Source organism: Elephas maximus, chromosome 14, assembly GCF_024166365.1.
Source record: "Elephas maximus indicus isolate mEleMax1 chromosome 14, mEleMax1 primary haplotype, whole genome shotgun sequence".
Taxonomy (NCBI): Eukaryota; Metazoa; Chordata; class Mammalia; order Proboscidea; family Elephantidae; genus Elephas; species Elephas maximus.
Genome location: NC_064832.1, coordinates 25,112,477 through 25,135,678, shown reverse-complemented (window position 1 = coordinate 25,135,678; position 23,202 = coordinate 25,112,477). Strand labels below are relative to the sequence as shown.

Sequence of the window (23,202 nt, the reverse complement as noted above, 5' to 3'; positions counted from 1 at the left end):
AGAGTGATAGATGGATATGCAGAATAGATGTATTCCAGTGTTCAGGGGAAAGGAATTGCTTCCTTAAAGTGTTTCCTCTCTATTTTCGTAGTGAGTCCCTGAGTGGTACAAAGGGTTACTTCCCTAAGCTGCCAACCAAAATGTTAGAGGTTCAAGTCCACCAAGAGGTACCTTGGTAGAAAGGCCTGGCAATCTACTTCCAAAAAATCAGCCACTGAAAACCCTAAGGAGCACAGTTCTACTCTGAGACACATGGGCGCGACTTGACAGCAGTTGGTTTGGAAGTGGTTTATTTTAGCAGGATGTTTGGCCATGGTCAGTGGCTGTTGCTGCTTTTCAGTAAGAGGATTACAAGCCCCACCCACTGTCAGGGGACATGCAAGGCCTCACATAGGCAGAAAACACTCTTTGCACCTTTATCAAGCTTTGCTACCTGGCTGCTTTGGCGAGAGGGACAACAAGCTGTGAATCCTGCCACATCCTAGCAGGGATGTTGTGGTTGGCTCTGTCTCCTGCTCTTCTCCCTGGCTGAGAGAACAGTGTGCTCCAGAGGTGGCTGCTCCTTCAGCCTGGGCCCCAGGTTAAGACCAAAGCCCAGCCACAGTCAACATGTGATATCACTGAGAAATAGACAGGATTGTTGGAAGCCACTGAAATTTGGGGCGTTATTGCAGCGAGTTTGTTGTACTGTGGGGGCTTATGTGTTGCTGTGATGCTGGAAGCTATGCCACCGGTATTCGGATACCTGCAGGGTCACCCATAGAGGACAGGTTTCAGCTGAGCTTCCAGACTAAGACAGACTAGGAAGAAGGACCCGGCAGTCTACTTCTGGAAAGCATTAGCCAGTGAAAACCTTATGAATAGCAGTGGAACATTGTCTAATATAGTGCTGGAAGATGAGCCCCCCAGGTTGGAAGGCACTCAAAAGATGACTGGGGAAGAGCTGCCTCCTCAAAGTACAGTTGACCTTAATGACGTGGATGGAGTAAAGCTTTCAGGACCTTCATTTGCTGATGTGGCACAACTCAAAATGAGAAGAAACAGCTGCAAACATCCATTAATAATTGGATCCTGGATGTACGAAGTATGAATCTAGGAAAATTGGAAACCATCAAAAATGAAATGGAATGCATAAACATCGATATCCTGGGCATTAGTGAGCTGAAAGGGACTGGTATTGGCCATTTTGAATCAGACAATCATATAGTCTACTATGCTGGGAATGACAACTCGAAGAGGAATGGTGTTGCATTCATCGTCAAAAAGAACGTTTCAAGATCCATCCTGAAGTACAACACTGTCAGTGATAGGATAATATCCATACACCTACAAGGAAGACCAGCTAATATGACTATTATTCAAATTTACACACCAACCACTAGGGCCAAAGATGAAGAAATAGAAGATTTTTATTAGCTACTGCAGCCTGAAATTGATCGAACATGCAATCAAGATGCATTGATAATTACTGGCGATTGGAATGCAAAAGTTGGAAACTAAGAAGAAGGATCAGTAGTTGGAAAATACGGCCTTGGGGATAGAAGCAATGCCGGAGATCCAATGATAGAATTTTGCAAGACCAATGACTTCCTCATTGCAAATACCTTCTTTCACCAACATAAACGGCGACTATACACTTGGACCTCGCCAGATGGAACACACAGAAATCAAATTGACTACATCTGTGGAAAGAGACGATGTAAAAGCTCAATATCATCAGTCAGAACAAGGCCAGGGGACGACTGTGGAACAGACCATCAATTGCTCATATACAAGTTCAAGATGAAACTGAAGAAAATCAGAGCAAGTCCACAAGAGCCAAAATATGACCTTGAATTTAGAGACCATCTGAAGAACAGATTTGACGCATTGAACACTAGTGACCGCAGACCAGACGAGTTATGGAATGACATCAAGGACATCATCCATGAAAAAAGCAAGAGGTCACCGAAAAGACAGGAAAGAAAGAAAAGACCAAGATGGATGTCAGAGAAGACACTGAAACTTGCTCTCGAGCGTCGAGCAGCTAAAGCAAAAGGAAGAATTGATGAAGTAAAAGAACTGAACAAAAGATTTCAAAGGGCCTCTCGAGAAGACAAAATAAAGTATTATAATAACGTGTCCAAGGAGCTGGAGATGGAAAACCAAAGGGGAAGAACACGCTCGGCGTTTCTCAAGCTGAAAGAACTAAAGAAAAAATTCAAGCCTCGAGTTGCAATAGTGAAGGATTCCATGGGGAAAATATTAAACAACGCAGGAAGCATCAAAAGAAGATGGAAGGAATACACAGAGTCATTATACCAAAAAGAGTTAGACGATATTCAACCATTTCAAGATTGGCATATGATCAGGAACCGATGGTACTGAAGGAAGAAGTCCAAGCTGCTCTGAACAAGGCTCCAGGAATTGATGGAATATCAATTGAGATGTTTCAATAAACAGATACAGCGCTGGAGGTGCTCACTCATCTATGCCAAGAAATATGGAAGACAGCTTCCTGGCCAACTGACTGGAAGAGATACATATTTATGCCTATTCCCAAGAAAGGTGATCCAACGGAATGTGGAAATTATAGAACAATATCATTAATATCACACGCAAGCAAAACTTTGCTGAAGATCATTCAAGAACAGCTGCAGCAGTATATTGACAGGGAACTGCCAGAAATTCAGGCCAGGTTCAGAAGAAGACGTGGAACCAGGTATATCATTGCTGATGTCAGATGGATCCTGGCTGAAAGCAGAGAATACCAGAAGGATGTTTACCTGTGTTTTATTGACTATGCAAAGGCACTCGACTGTGTGGATCATAACAAACTATAGATAACACTGCGAAGAATGGGAATTCCAGAACACTTAATTGTGCTCATGAGGAAACTTTACATAGATCAAGGGACAGTTGTTGGGACAGAACAAGGGGATACTGATTGGTTTAAAGTCAGGAAAGGTGTGCATGCTTCAGGGTTGTATTCTTTCACCATACCTATTCAATCTGTACGCTGAACAAATAATACGAGAAGCTGGGCTATATGAAGAAGAACGGGGAATCAGGATTGGAGGAAGACTCATTAACAACCTGCGTTATGCAGATGACACAACCTTGCTTGCTGAAAGTGAAGAGGATCTGAAGCACTTACTAATGAAAATGAAAGACCACAGCCTTCAGTATGGATTACACTTCAACATAAAGAAAACAAAAATCCTCACAACTGGACCAATGAGCAACATCATGATGAACGGAGAAAAGACTGAAGTTGTGAAGGATTTCATTTTACTTGGATCCACAATCAACAGCCATGGAAGCAGCAGTCAAGAAATCAACAGACGCTTTGCATTGGGCAAATCTGCTGCAAAAAAAACCTCTTCAAAGTGTTGAAGAGCAAAGATGTCACCCTGAAGACTAAGGTGCACCTGACCCAAGCCATGGTATTTTCAATCACATCATATGCATGTGAAAGCTGGACAATGAATAAGGAAGACCGAAAAAGAGTTGACGCCTTTGAATTGTGGTGTTGGCGAAGAATATTGAATATACCATGGACTCCAGAAGAACGAACAAATCTGTCTTAGACGAAGTGCAGCCAGAATGCTCCTTAGAGGCAAGGATGGCAAGACTGCGTCTTACATACTTTGGACATGTTGTCCGGAGGGATCAGTCCCTGGAGGAGGACATCATGCTTGGCAGATAACAGGGTCTGCGGAAAAGAGGAAGACCCTCAACGAGGTGGATTGACACAGTGGCTGCAACAATGAGCTCGAGCATAACAACGATTGTACGGATGGCGCAGGACCGGGCAGTGTTTCGTTCCGTTGTGCATAGGGTGGCTATGAGTCAGAACTGACTCGACGGTACCTAACAACAACAATTGCAGCGAGAAATACAGGCAGTCCCTAGGGTATGAACACCTGAATTATATACAACCCAGAGTTACAACCAACCCCCGTAAAGCCTGTTATATTAAAATTTGAGGTACATACAGTGGTTCATAATAACAAACAGGTGCTACTTTGTGACGCATATCCAAACTTTATTATTATCATTACTGTATTGCTATGTCAATGATATTTTAGTGTACCCTGAAGTGCTTCTTTAATGCTTTTTATGCATAGAAAGGTACACTATACACTAAGACAAATATTTGACTGACTTTAGATATGAATGGTACCTGTTTTGACTTACGTACAAATTCGATTTAAAGACAGACTTAGGAATGGAACTTGTTCATAATCTGTGGATTGCCTGTAACTGGGTGATGCAAATGTTTAACACGCTCATCCACTAACCGAAAGGTTGGCAGTCCATGTCCACCCAGAAATGCCTAAGAAGAAAGGTCTGGCAATCAGCTCCCAAAATATCAGAAATTAAAAACTGCATGGAGCACAGCTCTACTCTGACAAACGTGGGGTCGCCATGAGTCAGAATCGACTTAACAGCAACTGTTTTACTGCGTTAAAGCATTATTAACTATTTCAGGCAGTGAGAATTAAGGAGGAGGGGGAAAAACCTTAAGAAGGCCATCTATAAAAACTCACCACAGAAGAAATAAAAGACATCTGAAATTATAATTTAAGTGAGACAATGACTGCATTTACAAAAATTCGTTTATACACAGTACTCAGGAACATATATTTTATGTAGTCAGCTTGTCTGCACTTTACGAAAATATTTTAAGAATATTATAAAGTCAAACCTTGGAATGAACTGAAGAAGGTTACAATGTTCGGATGTTTCATCTTTGCCAGAAGAATGACTTCTTTCTTTGAAGCTTCTTTTTCCGGGGTGGGCATCTAAATATATTAAAAGGCAGACCAATCTGTAGAGGTTATTTGCTTTCAAGAACATGCTTTCTGCTCACTCGCATTTAAAATTCTCTAGGATTTCTCTAGTTTTGTTTTATAATATTTTATTATGTTTGTGGTGAAGGTTTACATAGCAGTTTAGGTTCCCATTCAATAATTTCTACAAAAATTGTTCAGTGACATTGGTTACACTCTTCACAATGTGTGAACATTCTCATTATTTCCGTTCTGGTTGTTGTGTTTCTATCAAGCTGGTTTCCCTGCCTCTTACATTCTCGTCTTTGTTTTAAAGCAATTGTTGACCATTTGATATCACATAGGTGAGTCCACCCCACCTTTTTTTTTTTTTTAATTGTGCTTTAGGTGAAAGTTTACAGAGCAAATTAGTTTCTCATTCAAAAATGTATACACACATTATTTAGTGACATTGGTTGCAATCTCCCCAGCATGTTTGTTTTTTAGGCCTATCTAATCCTTGGCTGAAAGGTGAACTTCAGGAGTGGCTTCAGTTCTAAGTTAGCGACGTATCCGGGGACCACGGTCTCAGGGGTTCCTCTAGTCTCTGTCAGACCAGTAGGTCCGGTCTTTTTTGTGAATTTGAATTTTGTTGTACATTTTTCTCTGATCCTCTGCAAAGTGCCCCGACACTGGCCCAAAGGCAGGGTGTGGGTCTCCAGATTTCTCGTTTGCCCATAGGGCTTTAAATTAACATTCTCAATTGCAGCACCACGGGCTCCTAGCTATGACTGTCTATCCTTCGGTGAATTAACCAGCACCACTAAGCTTCAGTGCCTATCCTCTCGTCAATTTAAATTGCATAGCCAGCACTGATGAGTTTCAGAACAAACATAACTGGATCACTCCTAGCAGATTGATAGATACAGCTACTTAAAAAAAATTTAACTTCTATTCCTTAAAAGAATACTAGAACCAAAATTAAAAGGCAAGCATAAATTATATAAAAATACTGGCAACATATTTGACAAAGATTTTTTGTTTATAATATATAAGGACTTCTGGCAAATTAATAACATATAAAAGGATGTAATAAAAAAACAGGCAAAGTACATGAACGGGCAACTCACAAAAAAAGTAAAGTAAAAATGGCCACTAAACAGAATGTTCAGCCTCACTTGAAAAACTAAACTGAAGCTGATATAATGTTTCATGTAAGAAACTGACAAAAGCGAAAAGAATGGTAATACCCACCGTTAGTCAGAAAGCAGCAAAATGGACACTCGCATACTGGAAGTATGTAAATTGGTAAAATCTTACCAGGAAGGCAATTTCACACTATATAATAAGGAACTTTAAGATGTCCCTGTTTCTGACTTACTAGTTCTTCTAGAAAGTTATCTAAATAACACCCAAGGGTTCTCATTACAAAAATCTTAATTACACTGTTTTATTGTTAATTTGTAATTACCGTAATAATCCATGCCTCTGATTTTAGAAAACATTTTAAGCCAGATAGAGGTGAATAAAGTAAAAATGAAACTTCCCCTTTTCCTTCCTCCACATGCCCTGCATTTCTATTCCTTAGGGGTAACTACCCCGGTGGTGCAGTGATTAAGGCCGGGGAGAAAGATGAGGCAGTCTGCTTCTGTAAAGATTACAGCCTTGTGAACCTTATGGGGCAGTTCTACTCTGTCCTGACTTGACAGCAACAGGTTTGGTTTTAGTTTTTTTTAATGTATCTTTCTACACCTTTCCGTTTAATGTATATATAGGTATGAATGCACATACAGGCAGACAGACGTGCATAGTTTTATGTAATAATGGAATGTATTCTACCCATTAAATGTTATTTATCACACACACAAAAAATCTAACAACGTAACTGTGTAAAGATAGAAAAAGAGATCAATTATGGCATTTTTACCTGATGGAATACTATGCAGTCATTAAAAATCACGGAAGTGATGCATCATAGTGAAAAGAGCAGAGGCATGTTCATGGATCTGCTGGCAACTGTGCAGCTTTGAGCAGGTTACTTCATCTCTTTGAACCTCAACTCTTTCATCTATACAATGAGGGTAATGAGATCTACCTTTTAGGGTTGCTATGAAGGTTAAATGAGACAATATAGGTAAGTCACCTGGGACACATCCAGTAAATGGTAGCCATTATCATGATTTAAAAAAAAAAAAATTTTTTTTTGTATCATGATTACTACTGTGAACATTTAATATTATTATATGAGAACACTGAATGATGTGAGAAAATGGCCACAATGTATTTTTTCAATATAAAAATATGTTAAAAGCTACAAAGCAGTATATTCAGCATGACACCAATTATGTTAATAAAAATTACTAAAACACATTTATGTATTAAATATAGTCTGGGGATAAATTCACCGAAATGTTGACAGTAATTAAGGCAGAGATTATAAGTGATTATTATTTTCCTCTAAATGATCTTATCTTCCCCTTTGCTTCTTTTCAAAAATTCTACAATGAACACTTTTATAATCAAGAAAAGATACACTTTTTTAAGGCAAGAAATAGAAGAACATGCTGTTAATGGTAGGATGATGACAGAAAATACTAGCTTTTTGGACCTCGTAAGAAAATGAGAAATTAAAGCTCTGGAGTAGAGAGTTTACTTAATGGTGAAATGAGAAGAAAAAAAATAAATTCTCTAGATAAGAAGTAATGAAAACCTGCATTAGGGTAGAAAAGAAGAAAGCGGTAATAAATGTTATACCGTGGTACAGATGTTGCTAGGCAAATTCGATAGTGTAGAGATATGTGAAAGTGACAGTAATGAGGTATAATATCACATTTTACTTATGGCATAGAGACAAGGGTATCTTATGAGTAAAATGTTGAAAACAATCACTTCTGTATTAGAAATACAGTCAATTCTTTTTTTTTTTTTAGTTTTTATTGTTTTAAGTGAAAGTTTACAACTCAAGTCAGTCTCTCACACAAAAACTTACATACACCTTGCTGTATACTCCTAATTGCTCTCCTCCTTAATGAAACAGCCTGCTCCTTCCCTCCACTCTTTCTTTTCATGTCCATTCTGCCAGCTTCTGACCCCCTCTGCCCTCTCATTTCCCCTCCAGATAGGAGATGCCAACATAGTTTCAAATGTCTACTTCATCCAAGAAACTCATTCTTCACCAGCATTTTTTTCTATCCCATTGTCCAGTCCAATCTCTGTCTGAAGAGTTGGCTTTGGGAATGGTTCCTGTCGTGGGCTAACAGAAGGTCTGGGGGCCATGACCACCGGGGACCTTCTAGTCTCAGTCAGGCCATTAAGTCTGGTCTTTTTACGAGAATTTGGGATCTGCATCCCACTGCTGTCCTGCTCCCTCAGGGGTTCTCTGTTGTGTTCCCTGTCAGGGCAGTCATCGGTTGTAGCTGGGTACCATCCAGTTCTTCTGGTCTCAGGCTGATGTAGTCTCTGGTTTATGTGGCCCTTTCTGTCTCTTGGAATCATAATTACCATGTGTCCTTGGAGTTCTTCATTCTTCCTTGCTCCAGGTGGTTTGAGACCAATTGATGCAACTTAGATGGCCACTTGCTAGCGTTTAACAGCCCAGATGCCACTCTCCAAAGTGGGATGCAGAATGTTTTCTTAATAGATTTTATTATGCCAATTGACTTAGATGTCCCCTGAAACCATGGTCCCCAAACCCCTGCCCCTGCTACGCTGGCCTTCAAAGCATTCAGTTTATTCAGGAAACTTCTTTGCTTTTGGTTTAGTCCAGTTGTGCTGACCTCACCTGTATTGTGTTTTGCCTTTGCCTTTCCCTTCACCTAAAGTAGTTCTTATCTACTATATAATTAGTGAATACCCCCTCCCACCCCCCCTTCCTCCCCCCTCTTGTAACCATCAAAGAATATTTTCTTCTCTGTTTAAACTATTTCTTGAGTTTACAGTCAATTCTTGATTATACTGAAGAATGGGACAGATGCTATGAAATGTATTCATATATATTTTTATAGAAGATTCCTTTCCAAATTGCTTTTCTTAGAATTAAAATGGATTTATAATCCAGCTTAACAATAGGACAAGAGGGCCTGGAAGTATCCTTCCACTCAATCATTTGTTCAACAAGAACTTACTGAATTTCTACTGGAACAAAGCATTTTTAGGGGCTGTTTGCAACATCAAGATGAATCAGACATGCATTGTGCCTGCAGAGAATGTACTGTTTAATAAGGGGGAGAAGGACACAATGAACAGGTAAAGTCCATCAAAGCGGCAAACGGTCAGGACCACAACAAAGTACCAATAAAGCTATGGACACATACAGAGAAGGAACGACTGCACAGAGCAGCTGATCCTGGAAGACAGCCTTGGAGGCAGGGCACTAGAGCTCAGCCCTGAACAGCGGGATCTTGATGTTTGCGGACGGGCAGGCAAAGACCTTCTTGGAAGAAGGAGCCCCACGGAAAGCACAGAGGCTGGTGTGCAAAAGATTGTGTGAGAAAGTGCGGATGATTACATTTGACTGAAAAGAAGAGGAGGCTGGAAATGTAACTTGGGGACAAAACAGAGGGGGTCTCAAAATCACATCTGAAGAGAACCCAGACATGAAAGAGCAGAAAAAAACATGGCAAAAATTACTCAGAACCGCACCTTCCACCCAGGGATGATAATAACTTCGTTTGTCTGTGTGTACACACAGATAGATACATACGTAGAGAGTGTATATATTTTTGCAAAGATTGCGTCATTCCGTACGTACTATTTTCTCAGTTAGCAAAAGTTATGACTATTTCCCATGTCAGTACTTCACCTATAATGTGATTTCTGAGGGCCACTTAGTTTTCCATCAGTTACTTAATCAGTTCCCTACTGCTGGACATTTATTTTCTAATTGTCTGTATACCTTTAGGTATTTCCTTCAAATAAATCCCCAAAGTAGGAGGTATAATTTTTCCTCCTCTTCTTCAAAATGAAGATACCTTTCTGCTTATACAAATAATATAACCCCTAATTTCTGAAATATATGCTCAAGATGGAGGTCTGGTGGGGCAGTGGTTAAGAGCTATGCTTACTAACCAAAAGGTTGGCAGTTCAAATCCACCAGCTGCTCCTTGGAAACCAGATGAGGCAGTTCTACTCTGTCCTGTAGCGTCACTACGAGTCAGAGTCGACTTGTGGGTAATGGGTTTGGTTTTTTGTTTTATGCTCAGGAAAAATAATTCTGACAATATGAGAAGACAGAGGTGAAATCCCACCACCCAGCAGTAATCACTTGTTAGATTCTGACTCATGGTGGCTCTATGTGTTACAGAGAAGAACTGCTCCATAGGGTTTTCTTGGCTGTAATGTTAAGGAAGCAGATTGCCAGGCTTGTCTTCCTCAGTACTGCTGGGTGGGTTCAAACTGCCACCCTTTAGGTTAACAGTTGAGCACAAACCATTTGTACCACTTATGGCTCATAATCACTGTTAATATTATATGTGTATGTGGAATATGGAATAAAATACAATTTTGTGGCCTAATTTTTTTTTTCCATGTTTACAACATATTGTGGACCTTACCCCGTCAATGAATGCAGACAGGGCGTGAGAGCTCCTAAGGTTTTTCTACATATAGATAAATTCCCCTCAGGATGGTGCCAGTTTACCTTCCCATCAGCAGAGTAAGAGGCTGCTTGCTTTCTCTCACTTTTTTATTCTGTTTAATCTTTATATCAACTCTATAAGCAAAAAAGTTGTATTTGTCTATTCATCTTGCATTTCTTAAGTTACTAATGAGTTTAAAAATCTTTTATGATAATTTCTTCATTCATAGGTTTTGTCTTTTTATTGGTATGTAAAAGGCTAGCACCTTTTAGTCAACACTTGCAACTACTTTGGCATTTTGTCAATTTTCTTATAATTAATTTATGGTGTCTTTAGACACACAGAGGTTTTATTTTTTTTTTAATATTCTGCTTATTATGATTTTTATTCTAGTGGTAAGTATACATAATATTTACAACTTCAATGTTTTTACATATATAATTTGGTGACAGTTATATTTATCATGTTTTGGAACCATCATCACCATCTGTTCTCAAATTTTTCCATCTCCCTTAACAAGAGGCTGAGTGCCCCCTGATCAATGACGCCCTCTTACACCCTCACAGCCACCCCCAGTAACCAGTAATCACTTTGGTCTCCATACATCTGCCTGTACCAGATATTTCATCAGTGGGATCACATAACATCTATCCTTTTGTGACTGACTGACTTCACTCAGCAGAATGTGTTCAAGGTTCATTCCTATTGTAGCGTGAATCCAAATTTCATTTCTCTTTATGGCTGAGTAACATTCCATTGCATGTGTGTACCACATTTTGTGTATCCATTCATCTGTTGATGGACACTGAAGTATTTCCATCTTTTGGCTACTGTGAATAGTGCTGCAACGAACACTGGCGTACACGTGTTCGTTTCAGAAGTTCTGTATTGTTATGGAGTCAAATCTAGCCATCACTTCCTTTATGAATTCTGTGCTACAGGAAAGCTGGAGCCGTGAGAAGGCTACTGAAAACGACCCAAGTGACTCAGGGAATTGACAGAAGAGCTGGAGCAAATGCAAGGAAAAGGAAGAACTAACAGTGTTTGGCAAGGTTTTGAGCCTGAATATCACAAGAGCATGAATGTTGTTAACGCAGATGCAGCACACAGATGAGGGAGGCTGCTTGGGAAGGTGAGGAATTAATATTGGATTAGAGTACTGCGTGGTAGCCAGTCTCCAGGATGGTCCTCAGTGATCCTTGCCCTGAAGCCTTGACCCACAGAAACTATAACATAATAACAGTTTACGGTTTCAAGTCACTAAATTTGCGGTGATTTGTACATAGCAGCAGATTACTAACACAGATATTAGTTGACAATGTCTAGCTGGCAGATGAAATACAGAACTAGAGAGCTGGAAGATATCAGGGCTGGGCAGAGAGTTTGAAGAGAAACCAGCTTAGTGTCAAAGGTTGAAGGAAGGATTTGGCCAGGTGACCATGTACAGAAAGAGAAGAGGGCCAGCAGAGAACACATGGCTGCAGACATACAGAGGGCAAGGAGACAGGCCTGGGGAAGAGCAGTCAGATAAACAAAAGTGAGTGAGCACCACATGGTCATGGAAGGAAGGTACGACAGACCGCTAGATGGAGAGGACACTGGCTGAGGAGCACACCACAGATCCATGAAAAGGGACATCCGTTAGGAAACAAGGCGTTCTTCCAGAAGCTAATCCTCTACACGTACACTTTAATGTAACAGTCTGGATAGCTCACTTTGCACACATTTATAAATGCTCTAGGAGGCAAGACTTGCCTTGAAAAATTTAATTTTAGCATACAAAGGGCATTAAAGTTACCACAAGTTCAGTGTATTTTGAAACTAATATACATCATTTGAGAAAGTGACATAAAATAAACATTGACCAAGGTGAATGCAGAAAAAAAAAGCATTCCTTTGTATTTAAATATGTTTAATTATTTTCCAAAATAGACTAAAAACAATGCATGATTTTTCTCCAATCATTATTTCAATAAATATTTTTTGAGCACCTATTATGTGCCTTAATAAAGATTACAGCATTGGAAGCCCTGTGGGGCAGTTCTACTGTGTCCTACGTGGTTGCTATGAGTTGGAATCCACTCAAAGGCACACAACAACATTATGTGTCAGGCACTGTTCTGAATGCTGAGGACGGTAGATAATAAAAAAATAAATGAGCAAAGGGATTTCAGGTCATTATAAATGCTATTAAGAAAATAAAGCAGGGTGGTGTGATAAGGAGTGTATGAGGTAGGGGGGCCACCTTAGTTAGGATGGCTGCGGAAGGCCCCTCTGTGGAGGTAACCTGAAGAAGGAGACACAGCCAGAGGGAAGCGCACCACCCCAAGGCTAAACAGAGAAAAACTCAGCAGGATGGCGGGGCCTGGGATATTATCGGGCCTTGCAGCCACCATAAGAGTGTGGGGGGCTGGGGCGATGTGATCTTATTCCTTCTCTCTCTCTCTCTTTTTTTTTCTTTTAACTAAGCTCATTGGTTGCTTTTTGGACAACGGAAGTAGGGGGGCAAGAGTGAAGGACAGTCAGTTGAGGCTTAAAATACCCAATTGTAAAACCAAAAAATGTTGCCTTTTCATACTGGATTAAAAGTTAGCTGAATATCCCACTGAAAATTAACAGGAATTTAAACTTCTTGACTTTACCTTCGCAAAATCGATCTCTTTTATGACACAGTGCTCGTCATCTGATTTTCCTTTAGCCAGGTATGCTTTGCCGAAGGCACCTTCCCCAATTGCCTTAATCACATCATATTTATCCATAGTCTCCAATGCACAGAGCTTCCTGGAATTAGAGTAATGAAATTTTATCTCACATTTTTCATAAAGACCAACAAAGAAAATTGATGACTAAAATTTAAAAGGACTCATTTTCCCAAGACTCTCCTTCCAACATTGCCAAGACAAAGTGAAATTTTCCTTGTGTCATCAGATAAAAACCAAAGTGAGACAGGCTTGTTAGTGGGCTCTAACGTCAGACTTGGGTTGTAGCTAAACTTCAATAAAATTCTAGCATTGTGACCTTAGGAAAGTCACTTAACCTCCAAAACCTCAGTTTCCTAAATTCTAAAATGGAAATAACAATACCTTTTTTTTTTTTTTTGAGAACAGTGCCTGGCATATAACTAGCATTTATTATGAGTATTACATATATTATCTCAGTAGGGGCCTTGAGCCATGGGGAGATGTTGATAATAATAATTCCTCAAAAGAGCCCATTTTATACACGAGAAACCTGAGCGGTTAGAGGGGTTAAGCAGCACTGCCCGTGAGAGCTGTATGAACTGGGCGCCGCACGGGGAAGCAGACCCCACCCTCGCTCTCCCATCTGTGGGGAGGGGGGAAGAAGCCTTTGAGACCCTGTGTTCTCTTCACAACAGCATGCCACTACCAATCGGGGGTCACCAGATTCTCCGAACAATACCTTTTAAAAAAATTTTTTATTAAGGCTGATTTGGCAGTGAAAGATATTATAGCTCCCATGCTTGGCACCTCTATAAAGTTTGACTGTAATTCTTACTACTGTATTATCCACTTAGTCTTGAGTAGTTTTACAGTCCGGCCTTTCTCAGTGCGGCAGTACTGCCCCCTAGGGGGCATTTTGGAAATTTGCGGGGGGTTTGTTCTCCAGGAGCCCTGGTTGCACAGTGGTTAAGAACGGGGCTGCTAGCCGGAAGATCCGCTGTTTAAATCCACCTGTCATTCCTTGGAAACCCTATGGGGCAGTTCTACTCTGTCTATAGTGTCGCTATGAGTCAGGCCTGACTTGATAGCAACGGGTTGATTTTTTTTTTTCTTTTTGTTCTCTACAGAGCTGGAAAGAGTCCCTCGTTGGTACAAATGGTTAAGCCATTGGTTGCTAACCAAAAGATTGGCGGTTCACGTCAACCCAGAGTCACCTTGGAAGAAAGGCCTGGCGATGTTCTGCTGAAAAATCAGCCACTGACAGCCCTATGGAGCACAGTTCTACTCTGAAACACATGGAGTCGCCATGAATTGGAATCAACTCTATGGCAACTGGTGGTTAGAGAGATGGAGAGACCCTATCGGTGAAAGAGCTCTAAGGTTCTGCAAGGCCGGGGCAGTCCACACTCACCAAGGATTAATTATCCTGCGCGCACAACCTCGGAAAGTCTCCCCACACATTCATGTGCCTGGGAGATCATTTTATAATTATCTGTAGCTAAATCCGAACTCCATTTTACATGGAAATACGAAGTCTTTTTTGTATGGTTTCAATTAAATAATTTAATTGTAATTGTCTAAGAATCCAACTACAAGTCTTGACTGCACTGTTCGAGCCTTTACCAAGACTTGTCCGCCACTCTGGAAAACCACGCCCCCCCACTGGCCAGGCAGCTCCTGGGGCCGGAGGAGAAACAGTGTGCTACTTCGTAACGGAGTGCAGTACTGTCAGCCGTAGTGGTGAAGAGCTTGGCTGCTAACCAAGAGGTCGGCAGTTCAAATCCACCAGCCGCTCACTGGAAACCCTGTGGGGCAGCTCTACCCTGACCTGTAGTCGGACATGAGTCGCTATCAGTTGGAAAGAACTCAACGGCACCTAACAACAACGGTGTCAGGCATTTACATATTTAGGTATTTTATTATGAATTACCCTCCTTGGATTTCTTTTATACTACCCACCCACTGCCCTCGACTGGATTCCGACTCCTAGGACCCCAGGCTGTAAATCTCTAGGAAAGCAGACTGCCACGTCTTTCTCCCCCGGGTGGCCGGTGGCTGGCTGCCGATTGCCTAAACCACTGCACCACCAGGGCTCCTACAGTGGGGGCATAATGTGTTTTGCAGTCATTTCACGTCGGAGTAGGAAGGCGGACAATTCGGTCGGATGGGGCTGGAACCAGCTCCGCCGACAAGGAAGGTTGCCAACACCCGAGGACAGGGTTTTGAGCGCGGACTTTGTAGAATCCAGACCGGGAATAGGGCCCGCTACTGTTTCACGGGACGCCAGGCGGTGGAAACCCCCAGGTTTCGGGAAAATCCTTCTCCCTGGGGACACCTCGGGGAACTGCAGGCCGGTAGCCGGGCGGGGGAGAAGAGGCGCCTCCAGCCCGGGAGCGCCGCGTGTTGTGCGTTACCATGGAGACGGCGCGCCGCGGGCCCCCAGCTACTCCTCGCCTTCCTCCAGCTCCCCAAGCTTGTCCCGTGCCTTTGCCGGCGGCTCCCGGAGCCATGAAGGTAGCTCTGGGTTAGACTCAGGGCGGCGCGCCTGCACCATACCTCCTCCCGGGGCTCCGCAGGCGAGAGAGGCGTCCGGGCGGATCCGGTACCGGCACCGCAGCGACTCCAGGCGGCGGGGCGGAGCAGCGCGAGATGCGGGCGCCGAGGGCGGCTCTGCCTGCCCACAGGCCCGCCCCCAACCACCCCGACCAGGGGCCAGAAGGCAGGGGGGTTTGGAGGGCGAGCCGCGCCGCCTCCTTAGTCCAGATTCCTTTGCATAGCATTTAACCACAATACCGCTGCTCCTTCTCCTTTACGGTGCACCAGATGCTTAGTATACATTCTTTATTCTCTAGACCACGCTTTCCCGCTGCCCTCCCCCCCAAAAAGCCAACCCGCTGCGGTCGAGTCGGTTCCGACTCCTAGCGACCCTATAGCACGCAGTAGTACTGCCCCATGGGGTTTCCAAGGAGCGCTGATGGATTCCAACTGCCTATCTTTGGGTTAGCAGCCATAGCTCTTAACCACTACACCACCGGAGTTTCCTCCTGCTGCCCTGTGGTCTCCAAATAAACCCCCTCTGCCAATTCCATTTGCGCATCAAGCTGCCGTCTAAAACTTTTCATTTTTAAGTCAGTGAAAATGATGTAATTTTCAGCAATTAAAATACTGACACAAGTAAAACGTATCCAATGGAATCAGAAAGTTCACCTCATTTCTTTTTCTTCTTGAATCCATATTTTCATTCTACTTCGCCAATAGAGATTTATCTTAACATGTTTTTCATGCATGTAAATCTTATGCTTCCCTGAAAGCAGTACATAAATTGAATTTAATTTATATTTCTTGATCATAGACCTTATTTCTTATTCTGGATTGAATTATTAAAATTTCTAGTGTTACACAATCGATCAAAATAAAATATATCATCACAACATTGACAAATACTTATAAAACTATTGGAAATTCATCTCTTAAGGACCTGGTGGGCTTGCTTTCTTCCACTTAGTTCATGCATCCATAGCTAAAGGAGCCCTGGTTGGGCAGTGGTTAAAGCCCGCGGCTGCTAACCAAACTGGGCAGTTGGAAACCACCAGTTGCTCTGTGGGAAAAAGATATGGTAGTCTGCTTCCATAAAGATTTACAGCCTTGGAAACCCTACAGGGCAGTTCTACTCTGTCCTAAAGGGTCGCTATGAGTCGAAATCAACTCCATGGCAGTGGGTTTGGATCCACAGGTAAATACTAACTTCTTGCTGGAATAGACAAGGCTCAACATTAATTCTCTCCCATTTTCATTTATTTAAGTTGTAAGTGCTGAGAAACCTCATTCATATAAGGAAATAGAGAGGAATGGGAGTTTTGTTAAAACTGTCCCTGAATTCTTCCCTAGTCATATGTCAAGAATCATATAGATATCTATCATTAAAAATGATTTATAATCAGCTGATAATTCTGTTAGTCTCAAATTTTGTTGAAAGCAAAACCCTGAAAACCATCTGACCTTCAAAAGAATTTTAAATCCAATCCACACTCATTTAGTCTCTCAGTAACTATACATAATTACAAATTCCCTAGGGCAATGCTAAAATTTGAGAGGTATTGTTGTTGTTAGCTGCCATTGAGTCCATTCCGACTCATAGCCACTCTATGCACAACAGAACGAAACACTGCCCTGTCCTACGCCACCCTTAAAATCGTTGTTATGCTTGAGTTCATTGTTGCAGCCACTGTGTCAATCCACCTCATTGAGGGTCTTCCTCATTTCTGCTGACCCTGAACTCTGCCAAACATGATGTCCCTCTCCAGGGACTCATCCCTCCTGACAACATGTCCAAAGTATGTAAGACGCAGTCTTGCCATCCTTGCCTCTAAGGAGCATTCTGGCCCCACTTCTTCCAAAACAGATTTGTTCGTTCTTTTGGCAGTCCATGCTATATTCAATATTGTTCGCCAACAATGCAATTCAAAGGCGTCAACTCTTCTTCGTTCTTCCTTATTTGTTGTCCAGCTTTCATATGTGATTGAAAACACCATGGCTTGGGAAAGGCGCACCTTAGTCTTCAGGGTGACATCTTTGCTCTTCAACACTTTGAAGAAGTCCTTTGCAGCAGATTCGCCCAATGCAAGGAGTCTTTTGATTTCTTCATTGCTGCTTCCATGGCTGTTGATTGTGGATCCAAGAAAAATAAAATCCTTGACAACTTCAAATCTTTTCTCCCTTTATCATGATGTTGCTCATTGGTCCAGTTGTGAGGATTTTTGTTTTCTTTACGTTGAGGTGCAGTCCATACTGAAGGCTGTGGTCTTTGATCTTCATTAGTAAGTGCTTCAAGCCCTCTTCACTTTCAGCAACCAAGGTTGTGTCATCTGCATAACGCAGGTTGTTAATGAGTCTTCCTCCAATTCTGATGCCCCGTTCTTCTTCATATGGACTAGCTTCTCATATTATTTGTTCAGCACACGCATTAAATAGGTATGGTGAAAGAATACAACCCTGACGCACGCACACCTTTCCTGACTTTAAACCAGTCAGTATCCCCTTGTTCTGTCCAAACAACTGCCTCTTGATCCATGTAAAGATTCTTCATGAGCACAATTAAGTGTTCTGGAATTCCCATCCTTTGCAATGTTATCCATAATTTGTTATGATCCACACAGTCAAATGTCTTTGCACAGTCAATAAAACACAGGTAAACATCCCTCTGGTATTCTCTGCTTTCAGCCAGGATCCATCTGACATCAGCAATGATATACCTGGCTCCACGTCCTCTTCTGAACCTGGCCTGAATTTCTGGCAGTTCCCTGTTGATATACTGCTACAGCTGTTTTTGAATGATCTTCAGCAAAATTTGCTTGTGTGTGATATTAATGATATTGTTCTATAATTTCCACATTCGGTTGGATCACCTTTCTTGGGAATAGGCATAAATATGGATCTCTTCCAGTCAGTTGGCCAGGAAGCTGTCTTCCATATTTCTTGGCACAGACGAGTGAGCACCTCCAGCGTTGCACCTGTTTGTTGAAACACCTCAAATGATATTCCATCAGTTCCTGGAGGCTTGTTTTTCACCAATGCCTTCAGAGCAGCTTGGACTTCTTCCTTCAGTACCATTGGTTCCTGATCATATGCCATCTCTTGAAATGGTTGAATATCATCTAATTCTTTTTGGTATAATGACTCTGTGTATTCCTTCCATCTTCTTTTCATGCTTCCTGCGTCGTTTAATATTTTCCCCATGGAATTCTTCACTATTGCAATTCGAGGCTTGAATTTTTTCTTCAGTTCTTTCAGGTTGAGAAACGCCGAGCGTGTTCTTCCCTTTTGGTTTTCCATCTCCAGCTCTTTGCGCATGTCATTATAATACTTTATTTTGTCTTCTTGAGAGGCCCTTTGAAATCTTCTGTTCAGTTCTTTTACTTTATCGGTTCTTCCTTTTGCTTTAGCTGCTTGACGCTCAAGAGCAAGTTTCAGAGTCTCCTCTGACATCCATCTTGATCTTTTCTTTCTTTCCTGTCTTTTCAGTGACCTCTTACTTTCTTCATGGATGATGTCCTTGATGTCATTCCACAACTTGTCTGGTCTTCGGTCACTAGCGTTCAATGTGTCAAATCTGTTCTTCAGATGGTCTCTAAACTCAGGTGGGGTATACTCAAGGTCATATTTTGGCTCTCGTGGACTTGCTCTGGTTTTCTTCAGTTTCAGCTTGAACTTGCATATGAGCAATTGATGGTCTGTTCCACAGTCGGCCACTGGCCTTGTTCTGATGATATTGAGCTTTTACATCATCTCTTTCCACAGATGTAGTCAATTTGATTTCTGTGTGTTCCATCTGGCAAGGTCCATGTGTGTAGTCACTGTTTATGTTGGTGAAAGAAGGTATTTGCAATGAAGAAGTCGTTGGTCTTGCAAAATTCTATCATTTGATCTCCGACATTATTTCTACCCCCAAGGCCATATTTTCCAAATACTGATCCTTCTTCTTTCTTTCCAACTTTTGCATTCCAATTGCCAGTTAATTATCCATGCATCTTGATTGCATGTTCAATCAATTTCAGACTGCAGCACCTGATAAAAATCTTCTATTTCTTCATCTTAGGCCCTAGTGGTTGGTGCGTAAATTTGAATAATAGTCGTATTAACTGGTCTTCCTTGTAGGCGTATGGATATCATCCTATCACTGATAGTGTTGTACTTCAGGATAGATTTTGAAACGTTCTTTTTGATGATGATTGCAACACCATTCCTCTTCCAGTTGTCATCCTCAGCATAGTAAACTATATGATTCTCTGATTCAAAATGGCCAATACCAGGCCATTTCAGCTCACTAATGCCTAGGATATCGATGTTTATGCACTCCATTTCATTTTTGACGATTTCCAATTTTCCTAGATTCATACTTTGTACATTCCAGGTTCCGATTATTAGTGGATGTTTGCAGCTGTTTCTTCTCATTTTGAGTTGTGCCACATCAGCAAATGAAGGTCCCAGAGGCTTTATTCCACCCAAGTCATTAAGGTCGACTGTACTTTGAGGAGGCAGCTCTTCCCCAGTCATCTTTTGAGTGCCTTCCAACCTGGGGGGCTCAACTTCCACCACTATATCAGACAATGTTCCACTGCTATTCATAAGGTTTTCACTGGCTAATGCTTTTCAGAAGTTAACTGCCGGGTCCTTCTTCCTAGTCTGTCTTAGTCTGGAAGCTCAGCTGAAACCTGTCCTCCATGGGTGACCCTGCAGGTATCTGAATACTGGTGACATAGCTTCCAGCATCACAGCAACACACAAGCCCCCACAGTACGACAAAATGACAGACACGTGGGGGTTGAGAGGTATACACTACAGTATCTATGGAAGCTGAGTATCTGGAAATATCCCTAGGACCATCCATTCCTGGAGCCTTTTCAGCAATGCCTTTAAAGCAGCTTGGACTTCTTCCTTTAGTACCATCGGTTCCTGATCATATGCTAACTCTTGAAATAGTTGAACATTGACTAATTCTTTTTGTTATAATGACTCTGTGTATTCCTTCCATCTTCTTTCGATGCTTCCTAAGTCATTTAATATTTTCCCCAGAGAATCCTTCACTATTGCAACTTGAGGCTTGAAATTTTTCTTCAGTTCTTTCAGCTTGAGGAAAGCTGAGGGTGTTCTTCCCTTTGGTTTTCCATCTCCAGCTCTTTGTACATGTCATTAAAACACTTTCTTTTCTCTTCTCAACCTGCCCTTTGAAATCTTCAGTTCTTTTACTTCATCAATTCTTCCTATTGCTTTAGCTGCTCGACGCTCTAGAGCAAGTTTCAGAGTCTCCTCTGACATCCATCTTGGTCTTTTCTTTCCGGTCTTTTCAATGACCTCTTGCTTTCTTCATGTATGATATCCTTGATGTCATTCCACAACTCATCTGGTCTTCGGTCACTACTGTTTAAGCGTCAAATCTATTCTTCAGATGGTCTCTAAATTCAGGTGGGATATACTCAAGGTCATATTTTGGCTCTCGTGGACTTGCTCTGATTTTCTTCAGTTTCAGCTTGAACTTGCATGTGAGCAAGTGATGGTCCATTCCACAGTCGGCCCCTGGCCTTGTTCTGGCTGATATTTAGCTTTTCCATCATCTCTTTCCGCCGATGTACTCAGTATGACTTCTGTGTGTTCCTTCTGACGAGGTCCATGTGTATAGCCACCATTTATGTTGGTGAAAGAAGGTATTTGCAATGAAGAAGTTGATGGTCTGGCAAAATTCTATCCTTTGATCTCCAGCATTGTTTCCATCACCAAGGCCTTATTTTCCAACTACTCATCCTTCTTCTTTTGTTTCCAACTTTCGCATTCCAATCACCCATAATTATCCATGCATCTTGATTGCATGTTCGATCAATTTCAGACTGCAGCAGCTGATAAAAAGCTTCAATTTCTAGATGTTTCAACAAACAGATGAAGCACTGGAGGCACTCACTCATCTATGCCAAGAAATATGGAAGACAGCTTCCTCGCCAACTGACTGGAAGAGATCCATATTTATGCCTATTCCCAAGAAAGGTGATCCAACCAAATGTGGAGATTATAGAACAATATCATTAATATCACACACAAGCAAATTTTGCTGAAGATCATTCAAAAACAGCTGTAGCAGTATATCAACAGGGAACTGCCAGAAATTCAGGCCAGGTTCAGAAGAGGACGTGGAACCACGGGTATCATTGCTGATATCAGATAGATCCTGGCTGAAAGCAAAGAATACCAGAAGGGTGTTTACCTGTGTTTTATTGACTGTGCAAAGGCATTCAACTGTGTGAATCATAACAAATTATGGATAACATTGCAAAGAATGGGAATTCTAGAACACTTAATTGTGCTAATGAGGAGCCTTTACATAGATCAAGAGGTAGTTGTTTGGACAGAACAAGGGGATACTGATTGGCTTAAAGTCAGGAAAGGTGTATGTCAGGGTTCTATTCTTTCACCCTAACTATTCAATCTGTATGCTGAACAAATAATCTGAGAAGCTGGACTATATGAAGAAGAAGAGGGCATCAGGATTGGAGTAAGACTCGTTAACAACCTCCATTATGCAAATGACACAACCTTGCTTGCTGAGAGTGAAAAGGATTTAAAGCACTTACCAAGGAAGATCAAAGACCACAGCCTTCAGTATGGATTACACCTCAACTTAAAGAAAACAAAAATCCTCACAACTGGACCAATGAGCAACATCATGATAAATGGAGAAAAGATTGAAGTTGTCAAGGATTTTATTTTACTTAGATCCACAATCAACAGCCATGGAAGCAGCAGTCAAGAAATCAACAGACTCATTGCATTGGACAAATCTGCTGCAAAGGACCTCTTCGAAGTGTTGAAGAGCAAAGATGTCACCCTGAAGACTAAGGTGCGCCTGACCCAAGCCATGGTATTTTCAATCGCATCATATGCATGTGAAAGCTGGACAATGAATAAGGAAGGACGAAGAAGAGTTGACGCCTTTGAATTGTGGTGTTGGCAAAGAATATTGAATATACCATGGACTGCCAAAAGAACGAACAAATCTGTTTTGGAAGAAGTGGGGCCAGAATGCTCCTTAGAGGCAAGGATGGCAAGACTGCGTCTTACATACTTTGGACATGTTGTCAGGAGGGATGAGCCCCTAGAGAAGGACATCATGCTTGGCAGAGTACAGGGTCAGTGAAAAAGAGGAAGACCCTCAGTGAGGTAGATTGACACAGTGGCTGCAACAATGAGCTCAGGGATGACAACGATTGTAAGGATGGCTCAGGACCAGGCAGTGTTTTGTTGTGTTGTGTATAGGGCCGATATGAGTCAGAACCGACTCAACCGCACCTAACAACAACAACAATCCATGTCTGCCTTAACTCTTAAAGTCTTCAACAGAGTAGTGAAAAAAAGGAGCTAAGTAACTTTAGAGAAGGATTTTTGCCTGGAAACTGTAAGGCTAAGCAAAGTGGGAATTACACACTCTGTACTCTAGCGGGTAAATTTTTTCTCACAGGGTTATGGGCTAAGGATTCTGAAACTGCTTGTATACTCATTCAAATCCACTGCCATGCTGTCGATTTCGACTCTTAGCGACCATATAGGACAGAGTAGAACTACCCCATAAGGTTTCCAAGGCTGTAAATCTTTATGGAAGCAGACTACTACATCCTTCTCCCTCAAAGCAGCTGGTGGGTTCGAACC

The 23,202-nt window shown here is 41.7% G+C and overlaps 1 protein-coding gene across 8 annotated transcripts in view; it reads right to left on the bottom strand.

Moving 5' to 3' along the window:
• NEK5 (NIMA related kinase 5) overlaps positions 1-15,640 on the bottom strand; it is a 167,343-nt gene extending 151,703 nt beyond the window's left edge. For all 8 annotated transcript variants that reach the window (XM_049853314.1, XM_049853307.1, XM_049853308.1 and 5 more), the window contains exons 1-3: positions 15,568-15,640; positions 12,973-13,111; positions 4,691-4,787 (exon numbers count right to left, since the gene is read on the bottom strand). In XM_049853314.1, the coding sequence (XP_049709271.1) occupies positions 4,691-4,787; positions 12,973-13,089 (214 nt within the window). In that variant the 5' untranslated portion in view covers positions 13,090-13,111; positions 15,568-15,640. The remainder of the gene's footprint in view (positions 1-4,690; positions 4,788-12,972; positions 13,112-15,567) is intronic.
• Between the last annotated feature and the right edge of the window lie 7,562 nt (positions 15,641-23,202).